We start from the raw sequence: 19451 nt of genomic DNA, 5'->3' as shown, positions 1-19451 counted from the left end.
TATGTTATTGTATTCGCTTTTAGTTATACAATATTGCAATTTTATTTAAAAAAATGAAAGTATTTACTATAATTATGTCATTCCTTATTTACAAATACTGCAAAATTACAAGCGAATGCATCCAAAACATATTTCTTAATATATTATCTACTTTTGTAGTCGGATTGAATTCAAACTATAAGAGATTATGTATTATTACTTAAAACCTTTAATGAGTTAAGCATCTGCTTTTCATTTATTATCTTTAAAAAATTAATAATTCGTCATCTTACCCCCTATTCTCTATGTATGTCAAAATATATAATAAGAAATGAGAAAGCCTTATCGATCTGAGCTAGATCTTAATACTTAATATTTGAATTTATATAGGTCTCGCAACTATCGTATTTCCTCTTAAGAACGTATTCTTGAGGTAATTTTGAGACGAAAAGGGATTTTGTGAGACATCCTGTATACGTATCCAGTTCTATAACTACGCGTTAAAATCATTTTTAATCTTTAAACGCAATCTTAAACCAAAGGGAGATAGTAATATAAAAATTAAATTACCAAACAATTTAATAATATAAATGCTAATAAACATCCTAAAAAGCTGTAAATAATTTGATGCTAATAAACATTTTAAAAAGTTAAAAATATACAATAATATTTTATTTCTTATTAAAAATATGTTTCTATGAAAATAAACATAGAAAAATATAGAAATCTTGCTCATAACTTTTGTAATTGTCGAGATTGTATCAGTTTTGACTTCTACGTGCCTCTCGCAATAGGTCGTACGCATAAAGCTGCCGTATGCATAAAATATCTTCGCATAAAACACGAAGGCACTTCTTTCAGTATTCTTTCAAAATATACGCTGTGTTACCATTTTACACAAGTGCAGCTGGTTTTTTTGTTCCTTGCTTTTGTTCCTTGAGTATTTACAAAAACTAATGTTAGTGTTTATTTTTACAACGCGTAACGATAAATTATTGCGTTATGACACAGATAAAATAAAGGCTCATGCATAAAAGAGTATTTTAATCCTTAACGTGGGGTGCACCCCTCGAAACTTACAAGCGACGTTTCATAAATTAAACATAACACGGAAAAGAAGGGAAACTTGGCTTCTTATAGATGCCACCGTCATGACGAAAGATTAAAAATGTTCGTCCGTAAAGGAAATCCGCATAATAACATCATGTTCAGTTGTCTAATTTGCCAAAGAAACACTGAGAGAAAAGTGTTCACTATTTATGACATTGAGTAGTAAAATAATTATAGTTAGAAGCTCCATTTTTATGGTTATTATTACTATGTTAGTAATAATAGTACCATATATATGTAAGTTCTCTCAACATGAAAAAATTGTACTATATATTATAATTTCAAATATTCATAACAAAACATCAAAATATAAATAGTAAATAAAAAACATATTTTTATTCGGTAAATGCAATCGCAATTATAATAAATATAACTATTTTCTTAAATTCACTTCTTACTTATATAATAATAATAATTAAAAAATATGTTAAGAAGAAATTCAAGATTTTCAAACAATGATGTGTGTGACTATTATTAATAGCAGAATCGTCTATATTTGCGTACACAGAGAGAATTTTGCTGAAGCATTTGCTATCTTATTTAACTAGATGTAGATCTGAAAATCATTTTGTTAGACCAAAATTTTTAGCACACTCAAACTGATTGCTAGAATGTCAAAATGTATCCTATCTAAAAATTTTGATAGTCTAACAAAATTATTTTCAGATTTATATCTAGCTAAATTTTTGGATACTTCAACAAAATCGTTCTCTTCGCGTAGTTAAAACTCGTATAAATATATAAATTATAAATATATAGTTGTCCCGAAAAATGACTATACTATAATTAAATTATGGTAATTACAACCATTTTTTTTTCTCCGAATGAATGTGTCAAATACAATTGTGTTAGATATCAAAGACACTCTTGAAAAAATCTCTTGAATTAAAAGTAACATTTTGTTACACAAAGAATTATCTTTTGCAACAAACTGTATTTCAAATGTGCGTTCCACATCTAGAGAGTGTCCTTAGTTACTGAATAAAACGAGGAATAACATTTATTCGTCGGGTAAATCGATCTAAAATTTTTTTATTGTATCTACTGTTCTGACGTGTAAATTGAACTTAAATTCTTAATGTAATTATAACACAAATGGGTGTTATTTTTCCTTTTTGCAGGTAAAATAATCTATGTTAATTAAAATGAGATAAAAGGCGCGAATATTACTGCAACCACGCGTGGGTTTCGCGTTAAAAAGTGATATTAATTAATTAACGACGCCTGCGGACTTCGCACGGTTTGTGCGGGAAATTTGCCAAAAGACTCAACGTTGACGGAACAATTGTTACAAAGCAGAGTAGTAGGGATCATGTTAAAAAAAACGGTTCGTGTATTGTTCTAATTTTGTCGTGCTCGATGGTAAACAGTTTCCCCGTTGGCGAAGTGCGCCGGTACATCTGATAAACAAGCACGGAGTACAGAAACAATCTCGATCAATGTCAAATTTAACTTGTTATCGTTATCGCGAAAATGAATACGTCGAAACTGAAGGGCAAACTGCATTTTGTTTAAAAAATAAATAATTCAACTGATTCATTTTGCGTGCGTATTATTAAAACTTTATTTATTTATCGCCATGTATTTCTAAAGAGATTAATTAATAAAAGCGTGATTAAAAATATACACAACAAATGCAGTTTCATGCAGAAATCGGATAAATCGGAAACGACACACGAACGAGAAACATTCCCTTTGTTACAATGTTTATTCCCAACGTGATTGCATTATAGCATGCACAATAACAGGATACCCTCCATGCGAGAAACGTATTTTTTTGTACCGTACTTTTTCAAGCATATAGTAAAATTCATCAAATAAGTTACTCTAAGTTATTTAAATTTTAGATAGAATAGAACTTCGCTGAAAAAGATCTTAATTATCAAACTTTCAAAGAGTATTCGAAATGTGTGGAAATATTTCACAAAAATTCTCGACACGAACAGATCGACTTGGATTTCATCAAGAAATTTGAGAGGAAATGTATTTCTGCTATGCTTGTCTACATATCGCTCCATGCTGCACTCTCGCTTGCCACTCTCGTAGGCACTTCATCCGGAGCATTTTGCCCTCTATAACATTTTCCATGGAGAAAAAGAGGAAGAGAGAAAAAGAGCTTGTGCGGTATATAAATATCTTGATATTATATGTCACCGCCCCTTGTCAGAAGCAAGTGACTCGATTAGAATAGAATGCCCATTAGCGTGTCGTAGGCTCTCGATTTCGATATTTCCATTAAATACAATAAATGAGAAAATAATTTCTGAACAATTCGCGTACGAATAATTTTCGAAAGCTTCAAAATATCCTGCAATAAGCTCCTATATTTAGAAATTGGAATAATTTAAAGCTCTCTCTCTCTCTCATCCTTGCTTCCAGACGATCGATTTTAAAACTATAGATTTGTTTACTGTGTGAAAAAAAAGAATATCTATGATTGGTTGCCGGGAGGCAAAGAAAATTAGATTCAGATGGAATTCGACAAAAATGCCTTCGTTTAACTTCGTTTGATATCACGCGAGATTGCATCGTTGAAGTGCATTTGTATGCATTTTATTCCCGCGCGACACGTAGGTACTAAATTCGCAAGTGAAAATGATGAATGATATATCAAGATAATGTGTGTCATCGTCGCGCATTCATTGATAACAATCAACGTCACTTAACGTCACTTCGCCCCGCGCAATCGCGTTGTGTCGATATATAGGTTTATATGGGTTTATAGGTCGTAACAATGCAAACAATGACGCATGCACTCATCGGAAATCATCTGACGCGATTTCTCTGCGTTGAGAGACCGAAGGATTTCGTTGAGCATCCGAAATGACGGACGGGTAATTAATCGGTATGGAGATGATGGGATGAGAGTCGTCGATAACTGATGGGAATTATGATATATACATGACCATGAGATATCCTGGAAAATTGGGGAAACAATAAAAAGCTTCTGAAACGCTTGATAATAAAATGCAAATGTTAATAATAATTAAAAGTTAAATAACACGAGCAACGTGTTATTAAATCTTTAAAAGTAGATTAGTTTATTACAACATACATTAAGAATTAAAAATATAATAAAAAATGCAAATGTCTATTAACAGTGTATTTTCCTAATGTTAAACGTCTTGTTCGTTATTATTAAAGAGCGTAGTAAATTATTTTATATAGTAATTTCACCGTGTTAGTTCGTCCATTTGTCTGTAAGATTTCATAGAAACGGCTTAACTTTTAAAATTCTATTTTCGACAAGAGGACCTTGTTTAAGTTCATCGATATCTAATCAATTGATTGTAAAGCCTGGTTTTTAATTTTTTATTAATTTGTAATGGAGAGAATTTTTTCTTAAAATTTACCCTTAAAATATGACTTAAAAAATAGTTGTGGTACAATACAATATTTTAAAGATTTTTATCATGCATTTCAGTAAAATTAATTAAACTTATTTTACATTTTATTGTAGTTTTATCAATAAATGAGAGAGATTTAAATTATAAAATTCTATGAAATACATTATTGTCTTACGATTATCATATTTTCAAAGTAAACTCTAAGAAAAAATTCTCTCCGTGTAGTTTAGAATTTTAACCTGATGAATGTAAAAATTGTGTTTTTCTAGTTATGACTAATCACTAAACTGATATTATATTAGTAACTTTAAAAAGTTATTCACTACAAAATCATCAGTTTAATTAATCATAGATAGAAAAGTACAATTTTTACATTATCGTCATAAATCTAACCATAAGTTAAGACAATGAAAAACTGGACCTAAGGACTAAGGAGCATTAAAGGTCAAGATCAATTTTAACTAGAGTTCGACCGAAACTTTTATCGAAACTAATCCGAAACACTCGGATTACATGTCAAATTTCAATCGAAACCGAAACCAAAATTAAAAAATAGGAATCTTATGAAGACCATATATATATATATAGACATGTCCATATATTATATATTTTTTCTTCATAAATATCATAATTATTATTGAAATAATAATTAAATTACGGCCGAAATCGAAAACCGAATTCGGTTGTGTATTAATTTTGGCCAAAGAATATAAGTACTTCTTCTTCATAAACATCATAATTTAATTATTGAAACAATAATTACAAATAATAAAATTAACATTTATGAAAAAGAGCTATATTCAGTCGAAATTGACACGTAATGAGTGTTCGTTTTTAGTTTCGGTAAAAGTTTCGATCGGACTCTAAATTTTTAACGAAGTTCTTCCAATAATTATAGGTTTTTCATAAACGCTGCACTACTTAGTTATATTTGCTGCAAAGGATTATTTTATCGCAAAACGTTATACAGTCCTCTTTCTATTTTAGAACTAGAAGAATTATCGGAATTCGGATTTCGCGTTAAATCCCACGCTTCTTCTTCCTTCGCAAATTGCGATTTGCACGGCGCAACGGTAATTTTTGTATGCAAATTTGGTTGGTCGGTTTCCGCTTTCCAGCGAAATTGTCAGTGAGCGTAATTTCGTATCTGAATAAATTGCCGTCTCAGTAGGGATGAGATCCGCGGTTTATCCGATGTCCTGCAATGTCCCGGAATTCCCACGTGTGCGGCAACGGAATTTACAATAACGGTGGATAACTCGAGCAAGATAAGAGATACTAGTAGAAAATAGTTTCGTTCCGAAATTGTAAGCTGCTCCACAAAACGACGCGCCCTGAAATGATACTCCGGAACGAAGTACGTGAGAATGGATAACTATGATGATCCTTTTATAGTCTCGCAGTTCTATGCAAGATATCCGAGAAGCAATAAATGCGTATGTACCTTTAATTATTAATTAAATAATCTCGCTTAAGTTTGAACTGAAAGTGTTTATTGGAAAATCTCACTCTGATTCGAGATAGCTCCACGAAGATCAGTAATTTATCACAAGTTTGTAATTTTGTAATAAATTAAAGTTTTCATAAGACAAAGTTCAAGTTTTGATAAGACAAGTCTTTTTCTAAAAAAAGATTTCAACTGACGCTTGGATCCTTTCCATAAATATAAAGTTTGTCCAATTAGTCTAGGCGCGAGACAAAACAAAGACGGTCGTAAAGTAATCGACAGTCGTTCTCGAAGGGCCGTGCAGTTATTTCTGGAAAATTTCACGACGCTGCGTTTAAACGTGTTACACGAGCGTTTAAATGGTCCGATGTTGGGATAAATATTATTAACACGTAGCACGCATGTTATATCACGTGCCGCACCACGTCAATTCCATTCGTGAGGTCTCGCTTTCTTATGATACTTTCGAAAACGTGAAGGCCGGCGATCGTTTTCGTTTGAGCCGCAACAAACGACTTGGACCCATTAGCGTCCGTCTTACTAATAAATATTGGCACCACTCGCTGCCAAACACTAAGACTATTTTCTACCAGTCATCGTCGTTCCAATTTTTTTGACGAATTTCAGACGTCTAAAAAAACGCTTGCGATAATGAGAAAATTGACATTTCCTCCTCATGAAAATTGATTCTCATTGTCAGCTCCAATCAATTTCAGAATATTGTAGCTGTTGAAATTAAATTACTTGATAGATCTCGAATTTATTCCAATATTAATTTCTTGAAAAATTAATTAGAAAAAAGCATCTTTCAGTCATATTTTTATCGTTTGTTCCAACCAAAGACGTAATAAAAATAGATTACCTAACCAAAGAGATTACCTAACCAGATTTAATCTAACCAAATTATTATTATTATTATTATTAATCTTATACATATGCATGTTTTATATATGCATATGTATAAGATTAATACCATAATAATAATTTCTGCATTTTTCTTTTTGCATTATTATTATATATATTTATTCCTTTTTTCCTTTATATTATTCTTGTTACCAGAACTGAGCATATATTTGACTCTTATTTATTATACTCTTTAAAACACAGTACTTGTAATACAAGCATATTTCGTATTTCAACGGAGTATATGAAAGTATTACATATTTTGTATTTAAAATCGAAAGATTGAAAGTTTTTTCATATTTTGTAATTCAAATAATGAGATTAATTGTCAATCTTATTGTTAGTAGGTATATGAAATACAAAATACAGAATACTTTTAAATGCTGCCATGAAATACAAAATATTTTCATGTGCTTCGCTAAAATACGAAATACCATATATCATTACTTACAAATACTATTTTTCAAGTAAAGTATCTCAAATATATATCCAAGTTTCTATGATCATCGACAATTATTTCATCAATAATGTTTTTAATCGACACCATTTAATCGACATTGATTTAGCCGACAATATTAATTGACCGACATAATGAAATGATTATCGACAATGTTTACATCAATACTCGTTTTATTGACTTTGTACTTACCTACATATGTACGTAAAGCTGTATTTGTATGTCATATTTTGACCGGTAATTTCACAACCAGTAATTTTACATTAATTTCTTCGCAAAAGAAATATTAAGTGGACCTAACAAAGATGACAGTACAAATTATACGATATTTTCATATATAATTCCCCATGATCAGACAAAACAATTTTTGCCATTTGTCCAACAGCATTCGACGAACTGTGCTTATTACGTAAAGAGAATGAAGCGACTAATACTCATCTTTGAGTCAACATTTTCATACATAGGCATCATTGATGCCTATGCGTTCCGAATTGGACATGAAGCGTATGATGCATCATTTGTCATTGTTGTACATCAAATAATAAAGAAAAATACAATGCGCTTTAAATGCAACGCCTCATGGAAAAAACATATTTGGTTGAATTAACTGGAATTGTGAAAAATGAACGATCCAGAATTCTAGTCATAAGTTTACTAATTTCTGATTAAATCTATCAGAATTCTAATTGAAATAATCAATTCCCAGTCTATCAGAATTCTGTTTGAAATAACCAGAATTTAGTAAACCAGAAATCTAGTAAACTTAACTAGAATTCTGGATCGTTCATTTTTCATCACAATTCCAGTTAATTCAATCAAATATTTTTTTCTGTACATGTAACTTTTTGTAATTCGGGACACACCCTTATTCAGTAACAAAGTTCGGTAAAACAAATGTTGATGTAAATATCAGTGATTTCATGCTGGTCAATTAATAATGTCGATCAAATAATGTCGATTAAAACATTGTCGGTGAAATGATTGTCGATAATTTCATACAAACCCGTAATATTTGTTATATTAATGCCGTTTTATTTGTACTGCTGCTTTATTTGTACTTTTTAAAGCCTTTTTTTTGTATTACTGTTTTTGAAGAGACTTGTCCCAGAGCGCATAATAAATTATGCTCCTCTCTCTTTCTCTCTAAAATTAAATTGAAAAGATGCTGATATATTCTATTCTTTCTAACGAAGCACAGTTGCTAAGATCAGAGAATAAGCAACCTATATATGTATAACTTATTATGTTTATAGCTCCAATAAAAGATAAAAATACAAAACAAAAAAAAAGTATTTATTAGTAATAAGAGTATTTATTATCATCTTGAGTACGATGCACGATCACACGGATTTATACTTGACATACTCTAACAAGCATCATAAAATATGTATGTATAAAATTGTAGAAGGGCGGCCGTTACTTCGCCAAATCTATCGGCGGTGAAGCATCGAGCGGTTGTTTAATGTTGCAGTGCCAGGCGAAGACATTGGCGGAAAAGTTTCAAGGCGGGAAATTTATGTCGGAAATTATGCGGACAAACGCGCCAGGATAGCCGCGAACTTAGTTCGGATTATTTGCATCACGTCTCTGAGGAAAAAAAAAAGCCCAGTTGTCGTCGTTCAATAAAATACAGTTTTCCTAACAAGCTCGGAATGAAGTTGCAGTTTCCCTACAGACGTTTTGACCTCCTTATCGAGTTCTCTTCACAATATCCCATTTCACACGTTAATAATACTCACATTATTCTCGAATCTCTAGCACCGAATTTTTTAATGATATGATACCTTCAGTTAATCGAGGTTTCATATGAAGACGAGTAAATTATTGTTTTAATGAAATATAATAAACGACACAACTCCGCGAACCTCAATGCTCTACTTGAATAAACTTAATTTGCAAAGCATACGGATTTTATCTGTGATTATATATGAAAACCATTAATCCAACTTTAATACTATTTGCCAATCATCGTGATTACTATTCCGAGAAAGATAATATTACTCCGAAGCGTTAATCTGATTTTTCACAGATTTAAATCCCTTTTGCGAGATTTTCGTGTGTAAATTTAATTCAAATTTTTCCTATATTAATTTCATAGACACTCAGTAAACTGAAATGTTCATTCTGCTCTTAATTAAAGATAGAATCACTGTCGATAAATGTGAGATGGAACGGATGTTGGCTGATATGTAATCGATATGATTAATTCATTTCGGAGCTTTCAGTTAAATGATAAGGTTCTTAAGAGTTTCCTTGAGATACGCTGTATCCCGATTCTTCTTTTGTTGCGGGCTTGTCATACTTATGTGGTGAGTGCACTTAAAAAAATCTCCTAGCCAGAAAAATCTATTCTCGGTGGTGTGGGAGCTGTTTCTGGACGGAATGGAAATTTACTTACTACGATCGATCAACTTGAGTGCACGCACACGCTTAGTTACACTGATTTTAATGAGGCCGCGGCGAGGAAAGTGTCTAATTATATAAACGAATCGCTGATGCGTCCTCCTTTTTATAGCTCCACCACGACGCTGAAGATAATTACGAATGCTATAAGCGACAATGTAAAACGCCTACATATAAAAATAGGCCGACCCTGAATCATTATATCGTAACTAACAATTTTTGAATATAAAAAAATTGCATATTGATAATTGTCTTAATATTGCAGGAAACTAATAAGTTAATTCTAAGCAGAACCGTAAGGCTCATAATTTGTTCCCGTAAGACTTGTGACTAGTAAGAACTTATAACTGTATGTATATGTGGAATGTTTATAACTTTATGCAATATCTTTACGGCAGTTTCTTGCTAACCGTAAGGTTTACGAGAAATCATATAAATATTTATGAATGATCGTACGTCTTTCGCGTACGCATAGAATTATAACTCCAGTCATAAGTTCTTACAGATCTTACGAGAACAGATTACGAGTCTGACGATTCTGTTTAGAATGGATCCATAAATATCGATGGAAATATGTTATCAATTCGATTAATGTCCATCTTCAACAATGTAGATTAACGTTACTCTCCGTTCAACTTCTCATCTTTTCCTATATATATATATATATATATATATATATATATATATATATATATGTAAAATTTGTAGAATTATCTACATTAGAAATTAAATGTTTGAACAAAACAAAAAAATATACACCAAAATATTTTATAATAATATCAAATATTATCACAATATTATCAGACGTAAATTTATACATATTTGTAAATTTATAAATATTTGATATTATTATAAAATATTTTGGTATGTATTTATTTGTACAAATTTATACAAATTTAGAAAAATATATTATAGAAAATTGTGTAAATTTAAAGACATTTTCTTGGCTTCAAGTGCGTCAAAAAATTGTTAACGCCAACATAAAGTAAGTAATTATATTATAAGATATGATCGACGAGGAACAATTTTTGCGCAATTTCCGACGATCTCGCTGAATTTAGAGCGATCGAATTTATAAGCTTATGTCGCGCACTGCACGAAATATAACATGCAGTTAAGACGGACCAAAATAAACGTACATCGTAGGATAATAAAATAAACGGTATTGTACCCTGAGATATTCCTGAGATTGATTTTACTTTCCTAGGTAATTTATTTGACTATATCATTCGTCACGGAACATAAGATGCTAATCACACCATCTGACATTTTCATTTTTAGATTCCAGCAATCAGATGTAACCTTTAAATAAATTGAGATATTTGACAAAATGAATAATACAATTGTTATTTATATAATCAGAGTGTCTTTCATCGTTAATTCTGTTTCTTGTTATCAGGGCTACGTGGTTTGGACTATTAAAATCACGAGTCTTTTAAAATTTGGAGACACTCAAACTTAACTAGAAACCTCAATCCTAAAGAAACCAGGTGGACAGTCCTGCAAAGATTGCATCACATTCTGGCAACTTCTATGAGAGGAAATACTTGCGTATATAATTAATCATATAGACAGAATCAAGATGGACAAACATAGCTATTGCACGACAGACTAGGAAATAGGCAGGATGTTTGACGAACGCTAAATGATATTATTTATTCTGACGCAGCAACGCGCGACCGCATCGATGTGGATTTGTCAACGGCATTTCTCCGACGTCTTGCGACGCGAGCACAATGTGACGATTGTATTATCTTCGTCCGAGAGGTATGGGCGACACGAGAAAAATGCGGCGCTTTTAAGTGAAAATAGTTTATTACTATGGAGATTCTCTCGCACGTAATGCACATGTACATAAATGGCTCTCTAGGGCTAAAAAGGGTCCATAAATTCTCCCGTCTAGCCACGTGGATGAACAGCCTCCGGGAAAACGTGTTTGCTGATTTTAATCTTCAACTGCAGTACAAAAACGTTAGAAAATTATCGATCTTTTTTTTTTTCAATTAACTTCCGTTCTTTCTACGAAAAAAACGATTTTGCTGAAATATCTAAAAATTAAATTTAAAAATAATTTTGTTTTGTGACCATCAATATAATTATGTACAATGATTTAAATTAATTGCTGAAATGTTAAAACTTTTTACAACATCGTCATCAACGTTTAAGCGTTTACATAATAATTTTGATAGTCCAAAATTATTTTTAGATCTGCATCTAATTAAATTTTTATAAATACTTCAGCAAAATTGTTCTTTCCGAGGGAGGACATTCCCTGTCTAAACTAAATTCCTTTAATTTATTATAATTCTGTCTTTACATAAATAGAGAGATTTTATGGACACTTAACTCTTATATATGTATAAGAAGATACGCAATAATGGAAGTACGTTTGGTAATTCTGACTAGACTTAACTGTGCCTATAAATATTGGTCCTTTGAGGTAATAGGTTCATAACACGATCGGAGATGCATAGAAAATACTCGAGAATTCCTTTGTCAAAAGGATATAAACGCATCTAAATAAATAAATAAATAAATTACTACAATGTATGTAATATGAATAAGGCAAAATCGACTTGCGTAAGAATTCGTCCCAAATTCTTAAATTTATCTTGCAACTATATCGAGTATAACGATCTATATCTGTCTCTGTTTATAGTAACAATCAATAATAATTGATATTTTATTAACATTTGAATCCAGCGTTGGATCGCTGAATCAGCAAATGTCAATATTTCGCTCCTGCCAGAGATTTTGCTTCAGTTTTGGACCCAAATAGCATTAAACAGTAGCAATATACTCTCTTCCTTATTCAAGAATACGGAGATGTCTTTTAGCGCAGTTTTGCAATGAATAGAACTTACTGGAAATGACTTCGCAGTCTACCAGTTATGGTTCGGCTGTATCTAAACATTACTCGGCCTATACAATTGGTCCTGTCGGCTGCGAAGAACGAGGAACTCGAGAGATTGCTCGAGTTATCTATTATACTTACTGTCGACTGTCGTTTAATTGATGATTGAAGATAAAATTGCCAGTATCGCGTTGCCGTATTATAAACGACACTTTAATTTGAAATTCGATCGTCTTTTCGACATTTCTACCAGGTTCAATATAAAATCAGGTACGCCTAAGAAAGGTCCTTTCTATCAAGACTCACGCTTTAACATCAGATGAAAAATATATGAGACGTAATGGATACTATACGATCTATTTTGGAAGAATTCATAATTTATAAATACGTATCTTCGAAGATTCCATAAATTATTAGATCAACGATTAATCCTCGAAAACTTTTGGCTAATTGAAAACCTATTTTCTGTAATACAATCTTTGTCGTCCGATGTATATCATGATATAAATATTTCAGAGATAAGTTTAAGACTAATATTCATAGTCAATTCTTATATTTAAGATCTTGAGTACAATTTTAAGATGTGACAAACCAATCACAGAATCGTATTAATATCTCAAGCTTACTTAAGACGGTCTTGAAATAAGAATCGACTACGAATATTAACCTATGTTCGACATTCTTTCTCATCGTAGAATTCAATAATTCGAAACATTTTGTAATATTCGCCGTTGGAGTTCATTTCTTGATATGTGCCGCGTGCAAAATGGTGCCAGAAGTTTCACCTGCTGCGAATGAGAATAATATCTGTGTAGCTCTACGATATTTTAAACTAATTTAAAGCGAAGGATTATGGCTCGCTGAACTACTCCGCGTCTATTTGCTGCAAATATTCGCGCTACAAGACGCGCTTTAAATAAATATTGTACGCCTCTACCAAATTGATCATACGTAGTTCAGTTCAAATAAATATATGAGATGTTAAAAGCAGCAAGGATATAATTACTCTCTAAAACATTTAGAGTGATTACTCCCACTCTAAAGAGTAAAATCTTACTCCTAAGGGTTGAGGGTCCACACTCTTTCAAGATTAGCTCAATTTTCATTCTTTAGAGTGAGAATCCATTCTAAAGAATTTAGAGAGTAACATTTGTATTTTTGGATACGTATTCATTCATAAAATATCGATGGATCACAAAATAGCCATGGATTATTAATTAATGAGAAAGGAAGACCGAGCACGTTCAAGAGAGTCCGCTGAGCAATTCTCGCACGTTGCACATAATACCTTCCTTATTGAACTTTTCCGATAGCAGCGATGATGTGGAACGATGCGTACGAACGGAAGATCGATCCGCGAGTGGATGTGACCGCTAAACGTTTTATCAGACGCACTAATAAAAAAATTGACCTTGACATTGCTGGACGACATAAAGGCAGCTTTATACATCTTTATATCCCATTACAGCGAACGCGCATCTTCACTCGGAAGTAATGCATTCATTCCTTTCCGCAATAATTTTATTGCGCGCGCAGACACAAAGAAAGAGTGTACATATTTAAAAAGAAGAACATGTTCACAGACATGTTTTCATTCCTCGCTGAGACTCTCGTCCGGCCGGTCGTCCTCGTCGTCCTCGTCGTCCTCGTCGTCCTCGTCGATCAAGCCCGATCATCCGGGTGGTGTCTTCTTCTGCTTGGTGAGTTCCAGCAATACCGGATAATGTAGATCCGGACAGTATTCCGGACTATTCTCCAGCAGCTCCAGATGCCTCGACCACACCATGTCGTCGTATCGTTCTGTCTGGCGCGCTATGAAGCCACGTTTGATCGACGCCTCGGCAAATTTCTGGAATGTCGTGCCACGTCTAGGTGCCATCATCAAGGCGATCCCGTCGTCAGTGAGCCAGCCATAGATCGTCTCCACCAGATCCAAACGAGCGTCGTCGAAGAAGAGGCAGTCGGCGCTTAGGATCACGTCGTAAAGGCCCGACGGCAGTCGAGTATTTTCATCAGTCGTCCGGGTCTATATCGAGAAATCATAATCCAGATTTCAATCTGGCAGCTGAGACGAGAATCAATGTATTCGCAAATCTCGACTTGGAATACGCGTGTCACTCTGATTGAAATCATATGAAGTTCGAAGAACGAGTAGGTTCGCGTATTTCAATACACTTCGTGTATTTGCGAAGGAAAAGTTTGGCAACTCGTAAAATCGAGAGAATCTGAAACTTTGTACAAATGTAAAAGATAGCTCAAGAACTTTAATCGGTTCTCGTGACGGATAAAAGACGATTTTACCAGATAATAAATAATCTGTCGAACTTTTAAAATAATTTTTTTAGTGTGTAATCTCTTCAAAACAATTTAAAAAATAAAAAAAAAGTTATATAACATTGTTATACGTGATCTGTAAGTAATTGGTGTTACAAAATATTACATCGATTCGAAAAAAGAACTTAAATGCTATATAGAAAGAATGATTTTGCTGTATTTAAAAATTTAGCTAGATACAGAAAATAATATTGTTGAACTATTATATGAAATAATAATTATATAGGAAATTCAAGCACGAACTGCAAAACATTTTTTTTATATTCTAGCAATCAACTTGAGCGTTCTATAGATATTATTTGATATTTCAACATAACTTACATAATTTGGAAGTTTTAACGTATATAATAAAATTTTATCATATTAAGAAACAATTTTAAAGATTGTATTTACATTTGGATATGAATTTCGGCACTTGACTCGTATACGCTCTTATTAACTCCACTTGTTATTGTTTAACATTAAAAGTTTTATTATTATATAGAATATACGTATTACTTCAGCTTACATTGCCAAGAAAGGAGAAAAAGTCTTATTATATATTTTAAAAACTATTTTCAGATCTAGCTAAACTTTTAGATACTTCAGCAAAACCGTTTTTTCCATGTGGAATGTGTATATCTCGATCAAGATTATTCGCGATATGTTTCGTGGTTTCGACTTGACCAATAAAATAATTATTGTTTCCATATTTTTATTTTATTTGAATCCCATAAAGGATATATCAAATGAAATCAATAATTTTCAGTGTATCAAATTAACAAGAAAGACGTTCAATTTTTCAATGTCGAATTCTTCAAATAAATTCGATTTTTGCATAAATAGACAAAGTCAAATGGTCGCTTTTGCAATTAAGCTCAGTCGATCGGTCGAATGATCTTTGATTTTGGTTAGCTAGTGAAACTTCATTGGTTCTGGTCAAGTGGAAATTTCCCACGAAAAAGATGTCAATTGCGTGGAACGTTGCAAGCTACCGGAAGAGCACAGAGGCTACATTATAAAGACTACCGGAAATGGAGCTGAGATACTTTAGCCGGAAGTATCCGAATGGTGTATTTATGTATCTGAACCGGACATCGCAAAGACGCGGGAATTCTGAGCTCTCATATAACTGTTCTTCGCGGTACATCGAGAAGAATACACAGGACATCAAGTATATATTTTCTAACTACTACACAGAAAGAAAGAGACTATTCTTAAATCAATCATAATATACTCATATACAAGCAAAAATATTATAATCTTGCTTCAAAGATATTAATCTTAATTTGATTAAATTTGTTTTGACGCAAATATTACTTTGCACTCAATTCAAGACTTGCTCAATTAAAAATCTTATCTCATTCATACAAATTCAATCAAATCAAGACTAAAATCTTTAAAGCAAGATTACAATATTTTTGCTTATACATATATGAATATATTATGGTTGATTTAAGAATAGTCTTTTTTTTGTGTAGGACTTTTAAATTTTTTAGTGTTTTACTTGAAAATAATTAAAAAATTAGAAATATCAGAATATGATAGCGACATGTAAAAATTAAAGGAATTACAAACTAAGTAGATAAATTTTAATCTGTGAGAAGTCTTAAGTTCATTAAAATTTCTAATATTGATCTAAAAAATCTGAGTTAAATTTTTGTTCAACAAGAAATTCGGATGTAACATAATATTTTCGCACATATATTTTCTAGAATATCTCATAAATAAGCAGTGACAATCACATTGTGATAGTATGACATCTCGAAATATGCTACAATAATTCTTTGTTACGTGACTCCATAACATAGTACGTGCTTCGCAAGAGATGCGTTCTTTTGAACAACATATTTTATGAGAGTATAAATTAAGCAATATTTTATAATAACATAAATTAGAAAAAAAAATTGCTCTCTCTAAAATTGAATCAGTGGATATGATTGATTATTATCAGTTCTAAATATGTCTCTGTAATCAGTGAAGTTTAACCGAAAAAGAAAAAAAGTTTGAGCATTATATAATTAAAATACAGATACGTACACGTTAGTTCCAATATACATTGAATGTATATAAAGCAAGATTAAGGATTCCACGTATCATTGATTTTTTAGTTGAATTGCACTATAAATGCACTGATTACCAATGACATATTTGGAACTGATAACTCTTGATTATTCACTGAATCAGATTTAGGGGAAGACTTATCGTTTTGCCAAACTCTCAGAATCTCTCTTGCCCTTAAACTTTTCTGATTTAGGGGAAATTTTTTCAAAAGCGCCAACTCTATATTATCGTAAAAGTACGAACCATTCTTAGATCGCGGATTACCGTTCCTTTATTTATTCTATGATTCCCGACTGCATTATGCTTCCCTGACAAAACCTCAATTTTTCTATTCATCGGCTCGCAATGACCGCAATGACTCATTGATCGTGGCAACGAGTAGCGCATTGCTGTAGGAACGTGCAACCGCGAAACCGGGCGTGTCGATATCCGATGATCCGTCGTCGATTACGGTTAGCGAACTCGTCGCTATCATTCTCGTTACAGATGCGAATCACATCGCGATTCGGAGTTTACGAGACGCATTATTCGATCGCAGGGTCGGCGACCAAGCCGAATTCTATGCCGCGATTAGCTAAGTTTAAGATTAGCAGAAGCTGACCCTTCGATTCCCAAAGTCACTTGCAAAACCTTGGAATTCATATAAATGCAAATGTTTAGCTTTCTCGCACTTCCAAGATTTATCTGTAAAACCTGTACTTACCGCCGGGAATTTAAAAGCTCGAAAAGTACAAAGTAGATGTTTCATTGGAAAAATTCCAACGTATAATATTTCTTATTATTGTTGTACGAATTTATGGTAATTTAACTTTTCTAAGTAGCCAATGTACGAATAGATTTTTATTTAATGCAAACGTTAATGTCTGCGTCATGATAATAAAAGTTAAAAAATGCCTTTCTCATTAACATTTTCAATATTTAATTTCCGGCCTTTTTGTAGCTGCGTATAATACCATTGTAGAAGCATCCCCGTCACGTTTCAATATCGCTTTGAGAATATGCTTTTTTGTATTTTTTACTACGCGCCCACAATTCTTTGTTCGTAGAAAATCAAATCGAATACAGTCTATTAAAAAGCAATGGAAATACATTTCATATTGAAGAAATAAAGATGGTGAATAAATGTATTTACGATACAATTTCAAAGAAATAATGTAATCCTTCTGCGATCTAAATTAAAATGAAATTTTACAGAAAATCTGGAAGCTGCGGAAATTGTTAAGGCAATTCAAGATGTAATTTCTGTGACCTATCGAGTATCTCTTCAACGACTAAAAAGTCCTCTTAATAATTAATTTTCGCCTGTTTGCCGACTCCACACTGACTTACTTTTTAATTAAAAAATTTTAATTAGCCTAGCCAAATTTTCATTAGAACAAAATTTTTAATTTAAAAAGTAAGAAAGTTTTCGTAAATCACATATCATACAAAATTATTTCTCTCACAATCAATCCAATAGTTTTCAATGCGCTATTTTAATCGTTATAGCTTTGAGAATGACATCGAGCTATCAATCGCTCTTTCAAGATCGAATTTGGACATTCACCTTAACGCGGTTACCATTGATCATCGTCTGTCGAAAGGCCCTGGCGGCTTGAGCCCACTGAACGACTCCGCACTCTACCAGATGCGTCATATCGTTCCTGGCGACGATGCAGCGCACGTTGTCGACGCTGGTCACGTTACCGTCCGTGAGGGTGACGGTGCTGGGACTGCAGTATTTGGCGGCGAGTACACCGGCCAGACAACTCATGCCACCACCAAGTTCAAGGACGTTCCGATTCCGGCAGAGGCCGTGATTCCTCAGCAGGTAGTAGGCCAGACACTCTTCGGACGGCCACACGCACACGTTGCCAGTATTGTTGAAGCCGATCAGCTCGCTCGCTGTGAAACACTTGCTTATCCGACGTATCTGCACGTTGTACGACCGACCGTCCAGCTGAGTCGAGTACTCGCACCAACTGAACTCGCCGTCCGCCAGCATGTTTTCCAGCAGCGCACACTTCAGCAGACCAAAACTGGTGAATCGTCTCACCGACACCTCCTCGTCGGACTCGCTGCCGATCGGTTCTGGCGATCCTGTCAGAGCTCTGGCTAAGATGCGCCATCGACGTAGAGCGCGAGTACTCCTTTTTGAATTACGAGGATCATTCGTCTCGACCGAGAGTGTCTCCCTACGGGAAAAAATCTCCTGCGACATATCGCAATCAGGCACATCGATCGATATTCGATAACATGTACAATTTCCAGAATTTTCTTCTCAGATTATAAAATTTTATATTTCAGAGGAAAGATTATTTCTTACTATTTCTCCTTGATTTAAGTGTCAATTTTCGACTGCATGCAATCACATGTGTGGATGTTCATCGAAAAGATGATCTCCTAGATGATCTCTCAAAGAATTTCGTTTGAAGATTTTTATTGGAGACTTCGTCAATGAACTTTCACTTCATCTCGCTGCTGCGAACCTGTGGAAGGCACGTGGGGACGACGCGTGTTCCTCCTCATCGCTGGTAAATGGTTTGCCGGTTCAGTCGGTGGATCGGACGGAATCCTCGTCGGTTCCGCGTCCTT

The 19451-nt window shown here is 33.2% G+C and overlaps 2 protein-coding genes across 3 annotated transcripts in view; both read right to left on the bottom strand.

Annotated features, from left to right (window-relative positions):
* Positions 1 to 19451, bottom strand: part of LOC105143392 (uncharacterized) — a 47693-nt gene that overhangs the window by 14655 nt on the left and 13587 nt on the right. The window lies entirely within an intron of this gene.
* Positions 11443 to 19389, bottom strand: LOC147907301 (calmodulin-lysine N-methyltransferase). Its single transcript, XM_011051698.2, has 2 exons — positions 18424 to 19389; positions 11443 to 14526 (listed from the first exon to the last, which is right to left on the bottom strand). The coding sequence occupies exons 1-2, from the start codon at positions 19075 to 19077 to the stop codon at positions 14173 to 14175; spliced, it is 1008 nt and encodes a 335-aa protein (XP_011050000.1). The 5' UTR covers positions 19078 to 19389; the 3' UTR covers positions 11443 to 14172.

Source organism: Acromyrmex echinatior, chromosome 14, assembly GCF_024713525.1.
Source record: "Acromyrmex echinatior isolate Ae372 chromosome 14, ASM2471352v2, whole genome shotgun sequence".
In the NCBI taxonomy this organism is placed as follows: domain Eukaryota; kingdom Metazoa; phylum Arthropoda; class Insecta; order Hymenoptera; family Formicidae; genus Acromyrmex; species Acromyrmex echinatior.
The sequence above is the reverse complement of the archived record's forward strand: the minus strand, read 5'-3'. Positions and strand labels throughout refer to the sequence as shown.

Bases quoted from the DNA above. Each gene is read 5' to 3' on its own strand.
- LOC147907301 (XM_011051698.2), bottom strand. From the start codon at position 19,077: ATGTCGCAGGAGATTTTTTCCCGTAGGGAGACACTCTCGGTCGAGACG. The intron at 14,527-18,423 runs GTGAATGTCCAA...TTCTCGATATAG, and splicing joins TCAATGGTAACCGCGTTAAG to ACCCGGACGACTGATGAAAA.